Source organism: Oncorhynchus mykiss, chromosome 18, assembly GCF_057628025.1.
Source record: "Oncorhynchus mykiss isolate SJ-2025 chromosome 18, ASM5762802v1, whole genome shotgun sequence".
In the NCBI taxonomy this organism is placed as follows: Eukaryota; Metazoa; Chordata; class Actinopteri; order Salmoniformes; family Salmonidae; genus Oncorhynchus; species Oncorhynchus mykiss.
In genome coordinates this window covers 25,987,518-26,002,500 of record NC_143039.1, presented here as the reverse complement: position 1 = coordinate 26,002,500, position 14,983 = coordinate 25,987,518, and the positions used below count along the sequence as shown (strand labels likewise).

Below are 14,983 nucleotides of genomic sequence, written 5' to 3'. Positions count from 1 at the left end.
GCAGTAGTGTGTGTGTACCTGTAGTCTACAGTAGTAGTGTGTGTGTGTGTGTACCTGTAGTCTACAGCAGTAGTGTGTGTGTGTGTGTGTGTGTATATATCTGTAGTCTACAGTAGTAGTGTGTGTGTGTGTGTACCTGCAGTCTACAGCAGTAGTGTGTGTGTACCTGTAGTCTACAGTAGTAGGGTGTGTGTGTGTACCTGTAGTCTACAGCAGTAGTGTGTGTGTGTGTGTGTGTGTGTGTATATCTGTAGTCTACAGCAGTAGTGTGTGTGTACCTGAAGTCTACAGCAGTAGTGTGTGTGTGTACCTGCAGTCTACAGCAGTAGTGTGTGTGTGTGTACCTGCAGTCTACAGCAGTAGTGTGTGTGTACCTGCAGTCTACAGCAGTAGTGTGTTGCGGGGGTCAGGTCTGATACTTCACACTGGGTCTCTGGTCCACAGTAGATCAGCTCCATAGGCTCCTCCTCCCTGGACCAGTCCAGGCGATACTCTGAGATGTCAGAGCCTGATCCTTCAGGACTCTACAACACAAACAACCACAACACAGAACGTTTTAGAACACAGGAGAAACACACACAACCACAACACAGAACGTCTTAGAACACACACAGATTAGAACACAGGAGAAACACACAGAACAGGAAGGTACCAAACATCCAATCAGACACGAGACTCATGTAAACTCTCCGGGAACAATTTTTTCTCTCTCTCTACCCCTCTCTACTCTCTACTTTCTCTCTCTCTCTACCGTCAGAGCGCGAGAGTACCCCCACCTCTCTCTACTTTCTAGAGAGAGCGAGAGCGCTACACAGCGAGCTCTCTCGACGCTCTCAACAAGCGAAGTCGGGAGCGCAGCGTCCCTTCCTCTACCCCTCAATCTCTCCTCTCTCTACCCTCTCTCACCTCTCTACTCTCTCTCTCTCGTTATTTGGGGGTAATGTTTGTCCTCTCTCTCTACCGTCTGTCTACCCCTCTCTAGTTCGCGAGCGATCCGCTATCTATCGCGCGGGGGTACGAGCGCGGGCGAGTAGAGTCCACACAGAACTCTACCTACCCCTCTCTCTCTCTACCTCTACCCCTCTCTCTCTCTACCTCTACCCCTCTCTCTCTCTACCTCTACCCCTCTCTCTCTCTACCTCTACCCCTCTCTCTCTCTACCTCTACCCCTCTCTCTCTCTCTACCTCTACCCCTCTCTCTCTCTCTACCTCTACCCCTCTCTCTCTCTCTACCCTCTCTCTCTCTCTCTCTCTACCCCTCTCTCTCTCTCTACCCCTCTCTCTCTCTACCTCTACCCCTCTCTCTCTCTACCTCTACCCCTCTCTCTCTCTACCTCTACCCCTCTCTCTCTCTACCTCTACCCCTCTCTCTCTCTACCTCTACCCCTCTCTCTCTCTACCTCTACCCCTCTCTCTCTCTACCTCTACCCCTCTCTCTCTCTACCTCTACCCCTCTCTCTCTCTACCTCTACCCCCCTCTCTCTCTACCTCTACCCCTCCCTCTCTCTCTCTCCTCTCTACTCTCTCTCTCCTCGCTCTCTCTCTACCCCTCTCTCTACTCTCTCACTCGCTCTCTCTCTACTCTCTCCTCGCTCTCTCTCTCCTCGCTCTACCCCTCAACTTTCTCTCTCCTCTCTACTCTCTCTCTCTCCTCGCTCTACCCCTCAACTTTCTCTCTCCTCTCTACTCTCTCTCTCTCCTCGCTCTCTCTCTCTCACTCTCTACCCCTCTCTCTACTCTCTCTCACTCGCTCTCTCTCTACTCTCTCCTCGCTCTCTCTCTCTACCCCTCTACTTTCTCTCTCTCTCTCTCTCTACCCCCTCTCTACTCTCTCTCTCGCGTTATTTGGAGGTAATGTTTGTCCTCTCTCTCTTTCTCTACCCCTCTCCACTCTCTCTACCCCTCTCTCCACCCCTCTCCTCTCTCTCTCTCTACTCTCTCTTGTTATTTGGAGGTAATGTTTGTCCTCTCTCTCTACCGTCTGTCTACCCCTCTACTCTCTATCTACTCTCTCTCTTTTTACCCCTCTCTCTCTCTCTCTCTCTCTCATATTGTCTCTGTTCTAGATGGAAGTGTAGACAGAGTGTAAAGAAGATAGACAGGCAGTACCTCCCAGCTGACTGTTAGACAGGTGGTGTTGTTCAGAGTGATGAGTGGCGCCACACACTGGCCTGGAGGACCCGCTGCTGTCGTCACCTCCACTGCCTCAGAGTACTCTCCGAACTGCAGGAAGTAAACAGGAAACACACTGGTCACGTGACAGGAAACATACCGGTCACATGACATGAAACACGTAGGTCACATGACATGAAACACGTAGGTCACATGGCAGGAAGCATACAGGCAACATTATAGGAAAAATAACAATTTTTCTAGTAGCAGGCTCACAAATGGTAAAGTCTGTTTGATCAACCGTTGAATTAGATTTAGGCTCAGCTCAGATCGGGCGCATATGAAACTTTAATCAATCAAACATGACTTTTCGAGCATGACTATTCCTGCATTCAAATCATTTCTATGATTGCTAAATGGGGCAGAGTGCCTTGACATGTCTGTAGAATAGATAGAGGCTGCAGCAGATGGTTGATCAGAGCAGTGAACTGAAGACTGTCTGATTGGACTAAATACCAGCTGCTGGGAGAATTGGTCTCCAGTCGACTTTCTGTTTGTTCCTCTGTATGTCCTTGTTTTTGATGAGCACTTATCAGTTTGCTACTTTGATCAGACCGTGTGTGTGTGTGTGTGTGTGTGTGTGTGTGTTTGAGTACCTCTTGAACTAAGTCTGAATAGCACTCAGGGATGGACTGATCACATCAATTAGACTAGAGAGTGTTTGTCTGCCTGCCCCTGGTCATCGTTCATTAGGGTGTGTGTGTGTGTGTGTGTGTGTGTGCCTCACCCCAGCCTCGTTGGCAGCCCTCAGTCTGAAGTTGTAGGTTGCCCCCGGCAGCAGGCTACCCACACTGCACTGCAGCTCTGTCCCATTATATATCTCACTGGACTCAGCGTTGTCCTCTGATGTCGTCATCTCCAGACTGAACACACACTCCTCACACACACCTTCTGACGTCAGGGCATCTGGAAGAGGAGGGGGAGGGTCAGAGGGGAAAGAGAGAAAGAGTGGGGAGGAAAGGAGAAAGGGAAAGAGAAGGGGAGAGAGAGAGTTAGAGAGAGAAATAGAGAGGGGTAGTGAGAGAGAGGTAGAGAGAGAGAGACAGAGAGAGAGGTAGAGAGAGAGAGGTAGTTAGAGGTAGAGAGAGAGAGAGAGGTAGTTAGAGAGAGAGGTAGAGAGAGAGAGGTAGTTAGAGAGAGAGGTAGAGAGAGAGAGGTAGAGAGAGAGAGGTAGAGAGAGAGAGGTAGAGAGAGGTAGAGAGAGAGGAGAGAGAGAGGTAGAGAGAGAGGAGAGAGAGAGAGAGAGAGAGAGAGAGAGAGGTAGTTAGAGAGAGAGGTAGAGAGAGAGAGCGAGAGAGAGAGGTAGTTAGAGAGAGGTAGAGAAATACGTATAGAGAGAGAGAGAAAAAGAGAGAGAGAGAGAGAAAAAGAGATAGAGAGAGAGAGAGAAAAAGAGAGGGGTAGAGAGAGGGGTAGGGAGAGAGAGAGAAAAAGAGAGGGGTAGTGAGAGGGGTAGGGAGAGGGGTAGGGAGAGAGAAAGAAAGAGAGGGGTAGTGAGAGGGGTAGGGAGAGGGGTAGGGAGAGGGGGAGAAAAAGAGAGGGGTAGTGAGAGGGGTATGGAGAGGGGTTGGGAGAGGGAGAGAAAAAGAGAGGGGTAGTGAGAGAGAGAGAGAGAAGACAAACATTTGAATCTAGTATAACAAGCTGCAGCACCTAGTCAAACACAGCAGAACAGAGGGAGGGTTTGAATTAACTGTCTTTTCATCCACTCATTAGTGTTCTCTATGTGTTTCAGACAGCTTTATGGTGTGACGCAGAGAAAGCGAATAAAGGGGAGAAAAGAGGGAGTTTGAAAAAGAGAGAGAGAACACAGTCTACTCAATTGTCTATCAGTCTGTTTTTTAATGGGGAGTGTTAGTCTCCAGCACACACACGCGCACGGACATAAACACACACACACACATCTTAATGAGGAACATTTGCCACATTATATTGAGGCCTGCCCGATTCTAACTACTTTAATCACATAGAATGCAGCTGAATTAGACTACATTAGGCTACATTAAGGTTTAGATAGGCTGCATTAGAGTCGCAATAAAGCTGAATTAAAGTGAATTAGGTTTCTTAGAGCTGGTGCACAGTGTGTGTGTGTGTGTGTGTGTGTGTGTGTGTTGTAACAAGGTCGTAATCAGGGTGTATTAGGTTGGGCGCAATGAAGAGCAGAGAACAACCAAAGGTTGATTTGACCTTCCGGACAGTAAAAGACACTGTGTGTGTGTGTGTGTGTGTGTGTGTGTGTGTGTGTGTGTGTGTGTGTGTGTGTGTGTGTGTGTGTGTGTGTGTGTGTGTGTGTGTGTGTGTGTGTGTGTTTGTATGTATGTGTGTGTGTGTGTGTGTGTGTGTGTGTGTGTGTGTTTACCCCATTCTAACTGTACTTCCTTGTGTTTGGCTTTACCCACGATCCTGGGCGGTTGGCAGGGTCCGGGGACGACGCTCAAAGTCCGAACCGGAACGCTGAAGGAACACTGGCAGAACACAGAGGATCATGGGAAGGTCAATTGATTAATTGTGTGATTAAATGGATTATTGACCATGGGGTGTGTGCGAGTGTGTGTGTGTTTCACCTGGCTGTGTCCACCGGTGCTGATGCTACACACTCGCAGGCGGTAAACTGTGCCGGGCGTCAGTTCTTCACACACACACTCTGTAGCGGGGCCGCTGTACGCCACCTCCCACTGGCCCGCTGCACAAGACAAACAGCAGATGAGGGTTTGTGTGTATGTGAATGTGTGTGTGTAGAGATATATATGCAGTTCAACAAGACACCACATCTATTCATGTCTGGCATTAATCAGACAACACAGGGAGAGAACTGTGTTTCAACCTATATCAGTTCAGTGACACTTCTACACCAGAAGAGAGAGAGAGGGGTGAAGTGGGGTGAGGAAGGGGAAGGGCATAGATGGGATAGAGGGGAAGAGAAAGAGAAGGAGTGGGTAGGTGGGTAGAGAGAAGGAGTGGGTGGGTGGGTAGAGAGAAGGAGTGGGTGGGTGGGTAGAGAGAAGGAGTGGGTGGGTGGGTAGAGAGAAGGAGTGGGTGGGTGGGTAGAGAGAAGGAGTGGGTGGGTGGGTAGAGAGAAGGAGTGGGTGGGTGGGTAGAGAGAAGGAGTGGGTGGGTAGGTAGAGAGAAGGAGTGAGTGGGTGGGTAGAGAGAAGGAGTGGGTGGGTAGGTAGAGAGAAGGAGTGAGTGGGTGGGTAGAGAAGGAGTGGGTGGGTGGGTAGAGAGAAGGAGTGGGTGGGTGGGTAGAGAGAAGGAGTGGGTGGGTGGGTAGAGAGAAGGAGTGGGTGGGTGGGTAGAGAGAAGGAGTGGGTGGGTGGGTAGAGAGAAGGAGTGGGTGGGTAGGTAGAGAGAAGGAGTGAGTGGGTGGGTAGAGAGAAGGAGTGAGTGGGTGGGTAGAGAGAAGGAGTGGGTGGGTGGGTAGAGAGAAGGAGTGGGTGGGTGGGTAGAGAAGGAGTGGGTGGGTGGGTAGAGAGAAGGAGTGGGTGGGTAGGTAGAGAGAAGGAGTGAGTGGGTGGGTAGAGAGAAGGAGTGAGTGGGTGGGTAGAGAGAAGGAGTGGGTGGGTGGGTAGAGAGAAGGAGTGGGTGGGTGGGTAGAGAAGGAGTGGGTGGGTGGGTAGAGAGAAGGAGTGGGTGGGTAGGTAGAGAGAAGGAGTGAGTGGGTGGGTAGAGAGAAGGAGTGAGTGGGTGGGTAGAGAGAAGGAGTGGGTGGGTGGGTAGAGAGAAGGAGTGGGTGGGTGGGTAGAGAAGGAGTGGGTGGGTGGGTAGAGAGAAGGAGTGGGTGGGTAGGTAGAGAGAAGGAGTGAGTGGGTGGGTAGAGAGAAGGAGTGGGTGGGTGGGTAGAGAAGGAGTGGGTGGGTGGGTAGAGAGAAGGAGTGGGTGGGTAGGTAGAGAGAAGGAGTGAGTGGGTGGGTAGAGAGAAGGAGTGAGTGGGTGGGTAGAGAGAAGGAGTGGGTGGGTGGGTAGAGAGAAGGAGTGGGTGGGTGGGTAGAGAAGGAGTGGGTGGGTGGGTAGAGAGAAGGAGTGGGTGGGTAGGTAGAGAGAAGGAGTGAGTGGGTGGGTAGAGAGAAGGAGTGAGTGGGTGGGTAGAGAGAAGGAGTGGGTGGGTGGGTAGAGAGAAGGAGTGGGTGGGTGGGTAGAGAGAAGGCGTGGGTGGGTGGGTAGAGAGAAGGAGTGGGTGGGTGGGTAGAGAGAGGGAGTGGGTGGGTGGGTAGAGAGAAGGAGTGGGTGGGTAGAGAGAAGGAGTGGGTGGGTAGAGAGAAGGAGTGGGTGGGTGGGTAGAGAGAAGGAGTGGGTGGGTGGGTAGAGAAGGCGTGGGTGGGTAGAGAGAAGGCGTGGGTGGGTGTGTAGAGAGAAGGAGTGGGTGGGTGGGTAGAGAGAAGGCGTGGGTGGGTAGAGAGAAGGAGTGGGTGGGTGGGTAGAGAGAAGGAGTGGGTGGGTGGGTAGAGAGAAGGAGTGGGTGGGTGGGTAGAGAGAAGGCGTGGGTGGGTAGAGAGAAGGAGTGGGTGGGTGGGTAGAGAGAAGGCGTGGGTGGGTAGAGAGAAGGAGTGGGTGGGTGGGTAGAGAGAAGGAGTGGGTGGGTGGGTAGAGAGAAGGAGTGGGTGGGTGGGTAGAGAGAAGGCGTGGGTGGGTGGGTAGAGAGAAGGCGTGGGTGGGTGGGTAGAGAGAAGGCGTGGGTGGGTGGGTAGAGAGAAGGCGTTTGGTGGGTGGGTAGAGAGAAGGAGTGGGTGGGTAGAGAGAAGGTGTGGGTGGGTGGGTAGAGAGAAGGCGTGGGTGGGTAGAGAGAAGGAGGGAGAGGGGGAGAAAACGTGGAAGAAAGTAGGAGCTTTCAGAATTTGTTGGGTTGATAAACTACGACCAAACTGAATATGACCAGGCTAATCAATGTGTTCTGAAGAAATTACTGGTGTTTATATAGCAGTACATTACTGGTGTTTATATAGCAGTACATTGATGGTGTTTATATAGCAGTAAATTACTGGTGTTTATATAGCAGTACATTACTTGTGTTTATATAGCAGTAAATTACTGGTGTTACTGGTGTTTATATAGCAGTAAATTACTGGTGTTTATATAGCAGAACATTGATGGTATTTATATAGCAGTAAATTACTGGTGTCAATATAGCAGTACATTACTGGTGTTTATATAGCAGTACATTGATGGTGTTTATATAGCAGTAAATTACTGGTGTTTATTATATAGCAGTAAATTACTGGTGTTTATTATATAGCAGTAAATTACTGGTGTTTATATAGCAGTACATTACTTGTGTTTATATAGCAGTAAATTACTGGTGTTACTGGTGTTTATATAGCAGTAAATTACTGGTGTTTATATAGCAGAACATTGATGGTATTTATATAGCAGTAAATTACTGGTGTTTATATAGCAGTACATTACTGGTGTTTATATAGCAGAACATTGATGGTGTTACTGGTGTTTATATAGCAGTACATTGATGGTATTTATATAGCAGTACATTACTGGTGTTACTGGTGTTTATATAGCAGTAAATTACTGGTGTTTATATAGCAGTACATTACTGGTGTTACTGGTGTTTATATAGCAGTAAATTACTGGTGTTTATATCGCAGAACATTGATGGTATTTATATAGCAGTACATTACTGGTGTTACTGGTGTTTATATAGCAGTAAATTACTGGTGTTTATATAGCAGTAAATTACTGGTGTTTATATAGCAGTACATTACTGGTGTTACTGGTGTTTATATAGCAGTAAATTACTGGTGTTTATATAGCAGTAAATTACTGGTGTTTATATAGCAGTACATTACTGGTGTTTATATAGCAGTACATTGATGGTGTTTATATAGCAGTAAATTACTGGTGTTTATATAGCAGTACATTACTGGTGTTTATATAGCAGTACATTACTGGTGTTACTGGTGTTTATATAGCAGTACATTACTGGTGTTTATATAGCAGTAAATTACTGGTGTTTATATAGCAGTACATTGATGGTGTTTATATAGCAGTAAATTACTGGTGTTGCTGGTGTTTATATAGCAGTAAATTACTGGTGTTACTGGTGTTTATATAGCAGTACATTGATGGTGTTTATATAGCAGTAAATTACTGGTGTTTATATAGCAGTACATTGATGGTGTTTATATAGCAGTAAATTACTGGTGTTTATTATATAGCAGTAAATTACTGGTGTTTATATAGCAGTACATTACTGGTGTTTATTATATAGCATTAAATTACTGGTGTTTATATAGCAGTAAATTACTGGTGTTTATATAGCAGTAAATTACTGGTGTTTATATAGCAGTAAATTACTGGTGTTTATTATATAGCAGTAAATTACTGGTGTTTATTATATAGCAGTAAATTACTGGTGTTTATATAGCAGTACATTACTTGTGTTTATATAGCAGTAAATTACTGGTGTTACTGGTGTTTATATAGCAGTAAATTACTGGTGTTTATATAGCAGAACATTGATGGTATTTATATAGCAGTAAATTACTGGTGTTTATATAGCAGTACATTACTGGTGTTTATATAGCAGAACATTGATGGTATTTATATAGCAGTAAATTACTGGTGTTTATATAGCAGTACATTACTGGTGTTTATATAGCAGTACATTACTGGTGTTACTGGTGTTTATATAGCAGTACATTGATGGTATTTATATAGCAGTACATTACTGGTGTTACTGGTGTTTATATAGCAGTAAATTACTGGTGTTTATATAGCAGTACATTACTGGTGTTACTGGTGTTTATATAGCAGTAAATTACTGGTGTTTATATAGCAGAACATTGATGGTATTTATATAGCAGTACATTACTGGTGTTACTGGTGTTTATATAGCAGTAAATTACTGGTGTTTATATAGCAGTAAATTACTGGTGTTTATATAGCAGTACATTGATGGTGTTTATATAGCAGTAAATTACTGGTGTTTATATAGCAGTACATTACTGGTGTTTATATAGCAGTACATTACTGGTGTTTATATAGCAGTACATTACTTGTGTTTATATAGCAGTACATTACTGGTGTTACTGGTGTTTATATAGCAGTACATTACTGGTGTTTATATAGCAGTACATTACTGGTGTTTATATAGCAGTACATTACTGGTGTTTATATAGCAGTACATTACTGGTGTTTATATAGCAGTACATTACTGGTGTTACTGGTGTTTATATAGCAGTACATTACTGGTGTTTATATAGCAGTACATTACTGGTGTTTATATAGCAGTACATTACTGGTGTTACTGGTGTTTATATAGCAGTACATTGATGGTGTTTATATAGCAGTAAATTACTGGTGTTTATATAGCAGTACATTACTGGTGTTTATATAGCAGTACATTACTGGTGTTACTGGTGTTTATATAGCAGTACATTGATGGTGTTTATATAGCAGTAAATTACTGGTGTTTATATAGCAGTACATTGATGGTGTTTATATAGCAGTACATTACTGGTGTTTATATAGCAGTACATTACTGGTGTTTATATAGCAGTACATTACTGGTGTTTATATAGCAGTACATTACTGGTGTTACTGGTGTTTATATAGCAGTACATTACTGGTGTTTATATAGCAGTACATTACTGGTGTTACTGGTGTTTATATAGCAGTACATTGATGGTGTTTATATAGCAGTAAATTACTGGTGTTTATATAGCAGTAAATTACTGGTGTTTATATAGCAGTAAATTACTGGTGTTTATATAGCAGTACATTGATGGTGTTTATATAGCAGTACATTGATGGTGTTTATATAGCAGTACATTGGGGCGGCAGGGTAGCCTAGTGGTTAGAGCGTTGGACTAGTAACTGGAAGGTTGCGAGTTCAAACCCCCGAGCTGACAAGGTACAAATCTGTCGTTCTGCCCCTGAACAGGCAGTTAACCCACTGTTCCCAGGCCGTCATTGAAAATAAGAATTTGTTCTTAACTGACTTGCCTGGTTAAATAAAGGTAAAAAAAAAAAAAAAAAAAAAAAAAAAAAAAAAAAAAATTACTGGTGTTACTGGTGTTTATATAGCAGTACATTACTGGTGTAACGGGTGTTTATATAGCAGTAAATTACTGGTGTTTATATAGCAGTAAATTACTGGTGTTTATATAGCAGTACATTGATGGTGTTTATATAGCAGTACATTGATGGTGTTTATATAGCAGTACATTACTGGTGTTACTGGTGTTTATATAGCAGTAAATTACTGGTGTTTATATAGCAGTACATTACTGGTGTTTATATAGCAGTACATTACTGGTGTTTATATAGCAGTACATTACTGGTGTTTATATAGCAGTAGATTACTGGTGTTTATATAGCAGTACATTACTGGTGTTTATATAGCAGTAAATTACTGGTGTTTATATAGCAGTACATTACTGGTGTTTATATAGCAGTACATTACTGGTGTTTATATACAGTGGGGCAAAAAAGTATTTAGTCAGCCACCAATTGTGCAAGTTCTCCCACTTAAAAAGATGAGAGAGGCCTGTAATTTTCATCATAGGTACACTTCAACTATGACAGACAAAATGAAAGAAAGAAAATCCAGAAAATCACATTGTAGGATTTTAAATGAATTTATTTGCAAAATATGGTGGAAAATAAGTATTTGGTCACCTACAAACAAGCAAGATTTCTGGCTCTTAAAGACCTGTAACTTCTTCTTTAATAGGCTCCTCTGTCCTCCACTGGCACCTGTTTGAACTTGTTATCAGTGTAAAAGACACCTGTCCACAACCTCAAACAGTCACACTCCAAACTCCACTATGGCCAAGACGAAAGAGCTGTCAAAGGACACCAGAAACAACATTGTAGACACCAGGCTGGGAAGACTGAATCTGCAATAGGTAAGCAGCTTGGTTTGAAGAAATCAACTGTGGGAGCAATTAATAGGAAATGGAAGACATACAAGACCACTGATAATCTCCCTCGATCTGGGGCTCCACGCAAGATCTCACCCCGTGGGGTCAAAATGATCACAAAAACGGTGAGCAAAAATCCCAGAACCACACGGGGGGACATGGTGAATGACCTGCAGAGAGCTGGGACCAAAGTAACAAAGCCTACCATCAGTAACACACTACGCCGCCAGGGACTCAAATCCTGCAGTGCCAGACGTGTCCCCCTGCTTAAGCCAGTACATGTCCAGGCCTGTCTGAAGTTTGCTAGAGAGCATTTGGATGATCCAGAAGAAGATTGGGAGAATGTCATATGGTCAGATGAAACCAAAATATAACTTTTTGGTAAAAACTCAACTCATCGTGTTTGGAGGACAAAGAGTTGCATCCAAAGAACACCATACCTACTGTGAAGCATGGGGGTGGAAACATCATGCTTTGGGGCTGTTTTTCTGCAAAGGGACCAGGACGACTGATCCGTGTAAAGGAAAGAATGAATGGGGCCATGTATCGTGAGATTTTGAGTGAAAACCTCCTTCCATCAGCAAGGGCATTGAAGATGAAACGTGGCTGGGTCTTTCAGCATGACAATGATCCCAAACACACCGCCCGGGCAACGAAGGAGTGGCTTCGTAAGAAGCATTTCAAGGTCCTGGAGTGGCCTAGCCAGTCTCCAGATCTCAACCCGATAGAAAATCTTTGGAGGGAGTTGAAAGTCTGTGTTGCCCAGCAACAGCCCCAAAACATCACTGCTCTAGAGGAGATCTGCATGGAGGAATGGGCCAAAATACCAGCAACTGTGTGTGCAAACCTTGTGAAGACTTACAGAAAACGTTTGGCCTCTGTCACTGCCAACAAAGGTTATATAACAAAGTATTGAGATAAACTTTTGTTATTGACCAAATACTTATTTTCCACCATAATTTGCAAAACAAATCTAATTTTGTCTGTCATAGTTGAAGTGTACCTATGATGAAAATTACATTGCAGGTATTTCTGCAGAAGTAGACCTAATGGTGGCTGACTAAATAGTTTTTTGCCCCACTGCAGAAGTAAATTACTGGTGTTTATATAGAAGTACATTGATGATGTTTATATAGCAGTACATTGATGATGTTTATATAGCAGTACATTGATGATGTTTATATAGCAGTACATTGCAGGTATTTCTGCAGAAGTAGACCTAATGGTGGTTGACTTGAAAACTAAAACAGAGATAGAACAGAGTGTTGTACCGTCAGAGCTGCCTTCTGAGATCTCCAGCAGATACGTCAGAACTTCTGAACCTCCATTGTCCTGGGGAGGATCTAGAGAAAGAACAGAGGAGTAGAGAGAGAAAGAGAGACAGAGGGACAGAGGAAGAGAGAGAGAGAAAGAAAGAAAGAGCGAGCGAGAGAAAGATAAAGGGAGAGAGAAAGAGAAAGAGAGAAAGAAAGAGAAAGAAAGAAGGAAGAGAGAGAGAGAGAGATAGAAAGGGAGAAAGAAAGAAATCAAGACAAAATAGCACTTACTTTATGTTTGTTCATTATGTTTCACAACTCCATTGATACAGCATAATCACACTGAAAACATGCACACGTGTGTTTGTGTGTTTACCCCAGGTGATGGTGAAACCATACGATGTAGTGTTTGTGACTCGGGGGGGAGAAGGGGGTCCAGGTTTGTCAGGACAGGTAGTACACACCAACACTTCACTGGGTTTACTGCCACCCTCCACGTTAGACGCTATCAGCTGCAGAGAGAGTGAGAGAGAGAGGAGAGGGAGAGAGAGGAGAGGGAGCGGGAGGAGAAAGACAGAAAGAGAGAGGGAAAGACAGAAAGAGAAAGAGAGCAAGAGGTAGAGAGAAAGGGGTGAATATTTAAATTTTTGATGTTTTGATTGTACATTTCAAATAGATGGCATATTTTCCAATAAACTGCTATAAATGATCACTTCTTTATAAAAGACATAGTTCTAAAGAAAGTTTCCAAATAAATCACACTGCTGACTATAATGACTTGTATTGTACTGTATATGTTTTGCACAGGTCTGTGCTAGTGGCTATTGGCCTGTGCTCTTTTGTGTGATGTAAATGTCTGCCTTGCTGTGCAGATTGGATGACTAAGTGCAACCTGCCATTCAGAGAACACACAACAACAACAACAAAAACACATTGTACAAAAAAAAAAACACCCAAGCCTCTCTATTCACCTCCCTCTCTCCCTCCCAACCTGCCTCTCTCTCTCCCACTCTCCCTTGCCCCTCCCTCTCTCTCTCTCCCAGTCTCCCTCAATACCTTCCACTCTCTCTCCCTCCCTACCTGCCTCCCTCTCTTCCTCTCCCTCCCTACCTGCCTGCCTTCCTCAGTCTCTCCCTCCCTACCTGCCTCCCTCTCTCCCTGCCTGCCTCCCTCTCTCCCTGCCTGCCTCCCTCTCTCCCTGCCTGCCTCCCTCTCTCCCTGCCTGCCTCCCTCTATCCCTGCCTGCCTCCCTCTCTCCAATATATTCCCTCAACTAATGGACACTACAGAGAGAGAGAGAGAGGAATGAATGGAAGGGAAAAGAGAGAGATGCTCTTGTCCACTCTCTAATCAATGAGTCACTACATCAACAGGATTTCCTACTGGGCAGCTGGTCACTAATATATATCCACCAATTTTACACATTTGTGTTTTTTCATCAGAAAAAAAAGAGAAATCATTGCTTATACGTACCTTTATGTGTGTGTAAAATATTACTGTTCTCACATTTTTTATTAATAGATTTGAGATGTTTTTAAAAATATGTTTCTTTGCAAAACACTATATATACAGTGTTTAGCTGGAATGGAATGTTGTATATATATAGTATCCTGTATATTTGACTGTAATATGTGGTTGTAGGCCTGAGGGCTTGAAGGCCTGTTGTAAGGCAGGTCCTCACCAAACATCACCGGCAACAACGTCGCCTATGAGCACAAACCCACCGTCGCCTGACCAGACAGGACTGGCAAAAAGTGCTCTTCACTGACAAGTTGCGGTCTTGTCTCACCAGGGGTGATGGTCGGATTCGCGTTTATCGTCGAAGGAATGAGCGTTACACCGAGGCCTGTACTCTGGAGTGGGATCGATTTGGAGGTGGAGGGTCCGTCGTGGTCTGGGGCAGTGTGTCACATCATCATCGGACTGAGCTTGTTGACATTGCAGGCAATCTCAACGCTGTGCGTTACAGGGAAGACATCCTCCTCCCTCATGTGGTACACTTCCTTCAGGCTCATCCTGACATGACCCTCCAGCATGACAATGCCACCAGCCATACTGCTCGTTCTGTGTGTGATTCCCTGCAAGACTGAATGTCAGTGTTCTGCCATGGCCAGCGAAGAGCCCGAATCTCAATCCCATTGAGCACGTCTGGGACCTGTTGGATTGGAGGGTGGGGGCTAGGGCCATTCCCCCCAGAAATGTCCGGGAACTTGCAGGTGCCTTGGTGGAAGAGTGGGGTAACATCTCACAGCAAGAACTGGCAAATCTGGTGCAGTCCATAAGGAGGAGATGCACTGCAGTACTTAATGCAGCTGGTGGCCACACCAGATACTGACTCTTACTTTTGATTTTGCCCCCCCCCCTTTGTTCAGGGATACATTATTCCATTTCTGTTAGTCACATGTCTGTGCAACTTGTTCAGTTTATGTCTCAGTTGTTGAATCTTGTTATGGTCATACAAATATTTACACGTTAAGTTTGCTGAAAATAAACTCAGTTGACAGTGAGGACGTTTCTTTTTTTGCTGAGTTTAGCAGTAAATTGCAGGTATTTCCACAGAGGACAGGCTGATGGTAGTTGTATGGCTGCTAAATGGTGACAGATTGTGTAGTGCGTGTGTGTGTGTGTGTGTGTGTGTGCGTATGTGCTCGTGCACACGATGACACTAATCACTGTGTCTTT

At 44.8% G+C, this 14,983-nt stretch overlaps 1 protein-coding gene across 3 annotated transcripts in view; it reads right to left on the bottom strand.

Annotated features, from left to right (window-relative positions):
* Positions 1 to 14,983, bottom strand: part of LOC110495706 (fibronectin type III domain-containing protein 3B) — a 129,671-nt gene that overhangs the window by 29,847 nt on the left and 84,841 nt on the right. For all 3 annotated transcript variants that reach the window (XM_090207959.1, XM_090207960.1, XM_090207961.1), the window contains exons 16-22: positions 12,678 to 12,813; positions 12,317 to 12,388; positions 4,737 to 4,855; positions 4,532 to 4,637; positions 2,900 to 3,078; positions 2,110 to 2,223; positions 375 to 524 (exon numbers count right to left, since the gene is read on the bottom strand). In XM_090207959.1, coding sequence (XP_090064085.1) covers positions 375 to 524; positions 2,110 to 2,223; positions 2,900 to 3,078; positions 4,532 to 4,637; positions 4,737 to 4,855; positions 12,317 to 12,388; positions 12,678 to 12,813 — 876 coding nt within the window. The remainder of the gene's footprint in view (positions 1 to 374; positions 525 to 2,109; positions 2,224 to 2,899; positions 3,079 to 4,531; positions 4,638 to 4,736; positions 4,856 to 12,316; positions 12,389 to 12,677; positions 12,814 to 14,983) is intronic.